Source organism: Fulmarus glacialis, unplaced genomic scaffold (assembly GCF_000690835.1).
Source record: "Fulmarus glacialis isolate BGI_N327 unplaced genomic scaffold, ASM69083v1 scaffold32359, whole genome shotgun sequence".
In the NCBI taxonomy this organism is placed as follows: Eukaryota; Metazoa; Chordata; class Aves; order Procellariiformes; family Procellariidae; genus Fulmarus; species Fulmarus glacialis.
The window spans coordinates 1231-6925 of record NW_009235751.1 but is presented as its reverse complement, the minus strand read 5'-3'; the positions used below and the strand labels follow the sequence as shown (position 1 = coordinate 6925).

Genomic DNA, 5695 nt, shown 5'->3' with positions numbered 1-5695 from the left:
AAGCTCACCAGGGAATCCCAAGGGGAGGGGGGGGCACGGGAAAGGCACTGTCCTGACTTCATATGTAATTGGGGGAGTCATCCGATTTGATTGGATTCCTGGCCTGGGAGGGCTGTGTGAGCTAATTTGCAAGAAACCAAATAGGCAGAGTATGAAATCCATACCGGGAGAGAGGGTTCTTGTGCAGCATGCCCGATGGCTGCCAGCAAACCACACTCCTCTGCCCCTCCGGTGCTGCGGAGCTCGTTGCGGAGCACAGCCCCTTCCTCTGCCTCCCTGTCCCTACAGACAGGTCTCCTTCCTTCCCTCCCTCCCTCCCGGCGCCGTCTCCGGGCCAGCCTGCACTGGAATGGGTGACGTCACCATGTTTACACGGGGCTCGTGGCACGGTTCTGCGATCAGGAATGTGGAGAATGGGGCCTGCGTTGAATCATGCGTGGTGCTGTCAGCTCCCTTGTGCTGCCTTTGAGCTGAGGAGAGAATTGGCTGCTCTTGTGCTGAGTTCAGGCCTTTTGAGCTCTGGGGAAATGTGTTGAGGCTGCATTTTCTTCATTGCAGTCATTGCGTTTGGCACTTTTCAGTGTGATCTTTCTTCAGGAAGCTATCAAAAGCTAAGCAATCAGCAGTCTGGAGAGTTAGGCCAAGTTTGGTCTCTGTCTTGGTGCCAGTTCTCTGGGTGTCCTCTCTGCGAGCTGCTAAATAGCCCTGTCTCTGATCCTTCAAACGGGACCCAAAAAATAGCCAAAAACTAGTCTCCGCGTTGTTCTTCCCATTCCGCTGACTGACTTGTGTGTTGCTGCGTCTCATTTTGATCTTCTTGGGAAGGGGGACTTTGCAGGGTCCAGACTGTGTGAGCACCCCTGCTGATTCCCCAGTCTGCCCCAAGGAGCTCTCTTCCCAGTATCCTGCCTGATGCAGCAGGTTTGTTGCCTTGTTTGTTTTGTTCAGCTCTGCTGTAATGAAGGAAGCTTGAGTGCTTGCCAGGCAGCTGGAAATTCTTCAGCGCCACAAGGCAAACAAATCTCTGTGGTCCCACTGACCGTACCTGGCCTTAGCTCCCTGTGCTCAGCAGAGGATGGTGCAGAGAGGTGCTGCAGGGGTCTCCCAGCTATTCCCTTCCTTCTCCCCTTTTCCCAGCAGCCCTGTTGTTTGCCAAGTAGGAGCAGAGGAAAGAAATACAACAGTATGCGAAAGAGTGAAGAACTGATTTTATGAAGCAGTTGCCTGTGTGCTGTCTGTCCTGTGTTTGCCTGCTTCATTGCAGCTACCTTTCTTGAACGGCAAAGTGACCCTTTCTACACCAGCACTGGCAGGTTGTAGCGGACATCTCATTGGAAGGAGCATTGTTCTCTGGGTATAAATAGCCTGCCTCCTGGCAGGCTGGAGGCTTTGGGAACGTCTCTGCTGGTGTCCTGGGGAATGTTGACCCCTTTCACCTCTAATAGGTGGTAGATGCATTGCGGGGAGCCTGCACCACAGCTGCTAAAAGAGCATAAATTCATATTTGCTGACTTGTGCATCTGGTTCTTGGCTGTAACTGTACATCAGTGCCTCTTACATTTAGCAAAGCAGTAGCAAACAAAATTTGTTGACTGTTTGACATCAAAGAGACGGAAGGGGCAGAGGTGTTTGTAGACTGTGCTTGCACAGGAACACTTGCCTCGCTTAAGGAGGTGTGCAGTTCTTGGCTGTTCGAGGTGCAACTATTTCTGTCGAGCAGTATCTGAGTGGATTAATTCATTGGGCAGTGTAGTGGCACTCTGAACTAAAGCCTGAGGGGGGGAGGTATGTAGAAACAGAAACAGGAGCTTGGATATGATTGTCTGTAAAAGCAGGCCTGGGAATTGCTCTTACCAGTTCTGACGTTCCGTGGCAGTGAAGGAGTCGGCTCTCCTCTGGTTTTGGCTGCCCTTAATCTTTGTTTTCTTATGAGCATACCTTGACTCTGAAGATAAGGGAGGGAGAAGGTGGTTCTGGGCCCTGGCATTGCCAGGGACCGATAGGGACTTTCTCACAGGAGAGACCTACAGCTGGGGTCAGCTTTGCGTGCCTGGGGGGGATGAAAGCTGCTGAGGCATTGGCCTGAATTTGTGATAGCATTCCAGTGTGCCCAAATGCTTCCTTGTGTTGCAGTATCAGGTTGTCCTTCTATTCTTTGGGAAAGGTTGGGTGCAGAACTTTGACTTGAACCTGAATGTGCTGGCTTTCCTGGGAAGCAGAAAAAGTTTGGAGAGGTGTGAGCGCAGCAGTGGCGTTCTCCCGTCCTGCAGGATGCCCAGCGAGGCGTGTTGCGGAGGCAAAGGCTTCCCCTGCGCTCCTTGCCCAGGGTCACGTGTTCTTGAACCGTACTGGTTTGGATCCTTGGGGGCACGTAGAATCTGGTGGGACTCTTGTCCTGGGCAGTTTCTGGGCTGTGCTTGGGCACCTGTTGGAAGGGCGCGTCGGAACGACTAGCTGCCTCGCTCTGCTTGGGAGTTACAGGGATGAGGCAGGGAGCAAGAGGCGCAGAGTGCCAGCGTGCTGAGTCAGCATGACTGGCCTGGAGCAGCCGTGCTCTGGACCCAGCCTGCTGCCTGCCAGGCTATTTTTAAAAATGTGGCTTCCGTGTATTCTGACTCCTCCTAGTTTTTTAATTTCCCCCACCCCAAGCAAAAAAACCAGCATTGCCACAAGGCCTCCGTGGGAGTAGGGGTGTGGAAGGGCAGCAGTTTCTGCTCAGGGACAGAATTTGCCGCTTGTGAGTCCAGCTCGGTCGGGTGCTTGTCAAATGTTGCCCGGGGAGGGGAGTGGGATGTGCAGCAGCACGGGGCGTTGCTGCTGGACCCTGGCAGAGGAATGTCGCAGGCTCTGCTGCATCCTGGGGGGCTAACCTGACCTTCCTTCCCTTCCAGAACCTGATTAACAAGGCTGTCGTGTTATGACGACCCCCAACAAAGGAAACAAGGCCTTGAAGGTAAAGAGGCAGGTGAAGGAAAGGGGTGCAGGTGGTGGGTGCAGGCATCCACTCTAGGTTTCACGAGTGTCTGCCGCCTTCTCTTCCAGGTGAAGCGGGAGCCAGGTGAGAATGGGACCAGCTTGACAGATGAGGAGCTGGTGACCATGTCTGTGCGGGAGCTGAACCAGCATCTACGGGGCCTGTCAAAAGAGGAGATCATCCAGCTGAAGCAGCGTCGGCGCACGCTGAAGAACCGGGGCTACGCAGCCAGCTGCAGAGTCAAGCGTGTTACCCAGAAGGAGGAACTGGAGAAGCAGAAGGCAGAGCTGCAGCAAGAAGTGGAGAAGCTGGCCTCCGAGAACGCCAGCATGAAAATGGAACTCGATGCTCTCCGCTCCAAATACGAGGCTCTCCAGAACTTCGCCAGAACCGTGGCCCGGAGCCCCGTGACTCCTGCGCGGGGGCCTCTCACCTCCAGTATGGGGCCCCTTGTCCCTGGCAAGGTTGCTACTACTAGTGTCATCACAATAGTGAAATCCAAAACGGACGCCCGGTCTTAGTGAAGCGAGTGTTGCCTGAGCTTGTCTGTGCAGGGCAATTAGGCACAAAACCAGCCTGGAATCCCCAAAGCACAAACCCTCCCCACATGGGTCCGGGTTCCTTCTACTTGGCCCAGGACTGGCCTGCTGATCACTCCAGTTTTATTTTGTTGTGTCCAGATTGGTATGAGCAGTGGTGATGCGTCCCTTGTCCTTTGCAGACAGAGCCTCCCACCCAGCGGTCTGTAGCCCTCGGGCGCCCTTGGGACAGACTGCGAGATCTTGGTTTTCCAGCCAAAGAAAGTCTGTGCAGCGTGGCCGACGGCAGGGCGATGAAGGGCTTGGGGAAGGTCCGGAGGGAGGCTTTCTTCCTGGGGGCCGGGAACCCCAATTTTCGGTCACTTCCAAAGGCTTTACTTCATTACTCTTCCAGGTGGTGCATCTCGGTGCCTGACTGCCAGGCACCTGAACCTGCTGCTTTTGTCTCATTTGGTACCTGTAGTTGCAGTTGGGGTGTTCTGTGTAATAGGTTTTTATTCCTTTCTAGGTGTGCCTCTGTGCCCTAACAGTGGGTTTCCTTCAGACGTCTGTTGCGTTAGCCGTGTAAACTAGCAGTGGTGGAAAGGAAGATGCTGTCGTGCCCTGCTACCTCTGCCCCAGTGATGGCGAAGGAGCTGGGACAGGGCCCTTGCAGGGGCCCAGCACCCCAGGGGAGGGAGGGAAGGTACCGTGTTGACTGCAGGCCGGTTTTGTGCCTAATGTGTTGCACTGAACAAGACCAAAATCACTAGTTGTTCCCGTGTTTTGAGGGTATCAAGTGTCTCTAGTGTGATGGTTTACACAACCAGTTTATGTGGTTAAATAGCCCTTTATTTAAAGAGAGAAACATCATTTTAAGAGTTATTAAATTATCTAAGTTTAAAATTAAAATCAGACAGAAGAGAGAGCGTATTTATAGTCAGCTTTTTTATCTGAGAGCGTGAGAATATTTGACCGTATAAATGGGGAAATATTCTCGGAGACTTTGCTAGTTAAAAGTTAATAAATAAATAATTTTAAAGTTTCTCATGAACCTCCCGCAAACTGTTTGTGGCTCTGAGGTTAGTTTTTATAAAGAGTTATCAGACTTTATTTATAAAACTTAGAAAAAGACAAAAAAAGAGGCAAGTCCTGTTTGATATCTTTTTGCAATTGTACCAAAAGTGACTTATTCTCGACCTTGCTGGCTTCCGTTGTGTCCCCTTGTGTTGCGCTCTCTGTGCTCTCTGAGCTCTCGCGTGGCGCTGTGGTGTGGTGGTGCCAGTGGCTGCCTTTGCCATGTGCTGTCGTTTCATGCTGCCGTCATTTTCCCTAAACTCGACCGAGAGATTGAGTTGGAATCTCTCCGAATTCTCCAGAACAAGCACACAGGCAAAGGTGCTTCTGTTCTTGAAGGCAAAACCGAATGGCTGGTGCAACCAAGTAGTGAAATGCTTCTCTGCAGAGGCGTGCCGCAGGAGCACGGGCAGCTTGGGCCCCTTGCTGAGCAGCCAACGCCGGGTAGCTCAGTTACCTGAATGGGGAAAACGTTGCGCTTTCCTTCCTGCAGTAAAGGTGGTAGAGAAGTAACACAAGGCAGAATTGTCCAAGTTTAGGAGGAGACCAATGGGATTTAACTCTGGAATTGGATTCTGTGGTCAGAACTTGTGTTGCTCTCGCAGCTTGTCTGACAAGAGGGGCAAGTCTGCCTGCCTTCTGGGCAGTGTGGGACCAGCGCTAGTCCTGAGTGTCTGTGTATTACTGAAAATTAAGCTGTGGCATGGTTACTGTCTGTCCTGATGCAGCTTCTGTCTGTGGGTGTTGGAAGAGTGCTTAGACTTACAGCTGTGTGACACAGCTGAGAAGCTATTTGTGGCCAGGCTCCATTTCCACAAACACTTTGATCCCCCTCTCCCCTCCCCAGAGATTTGAGCTGATTACTGAGTTGTTTTAGAGAAGCAGGACATGGGGGTGAAGTCCATGTGATCTCCTGGCTGCTGAAAGTCTCATGAGCGGAGGGGACAGACCAGGATGGCACAAGTGAAACAGTCTTGTGGGGAGGCATGGTTCGCTGTACTGGGTGGTTTTTGGTGATGTTTCTCACGTAGCTGAACTGATACTGCTGTCCTCTGGGCTGAGAAGCAGGTAAGCCTGATGAAAGCCGCAATGTGGCAGGAGAGGAGCAGATAGGTGGTGGGGATTT

At 52.3% G+C, this 5695-nt stretch overlaps 1 protein-coding gene across 1 annotated transcript; it reads left to right on the top strand.

Moving 5' to 3' along the window:
* Positions 1–2891: 2891 nt before the first annotated feature.
* Positions 2892–4641, top strand: MAFG (v-maf avian musculoaponeurotic fibrosarcoma oncogene homolog G). The gene is made up of 2 exons (XM_009586140.1): positions 2892–2953; positions 3043–4641. The coding sequence occupies exons 1-2, from the start codon at positions 2918–2920 to the stop codon at positions 3493–3495; spliced, it is 489 nt and encodes a 162-aa protein (XP_009584435.1). The 5' UTR covers positions 2892–2917; the 3' UTR covers positions 3496–4641.
* Positions 4642–5695: the final 1054 nt, after the last annotated feature.

What these genes read in the sequence shown, in the direction of transcription:
- MAFG (XM_009586140.1), top strand. Translation starts at nt 2,918, where the DNA reads ATGACGACCCCCAACAAAGGAAACAAGGCCTTGAAG. An exon ending in AAGGAAACAAGGCCTTGAAG is followed by an intron (nt 2,954 to 3,042) that starts GTAAAGAGGCAG and finishes CTTCTCTTCCAG; the next exon opens with GTGAAGCGGGAGCCAGGTGA.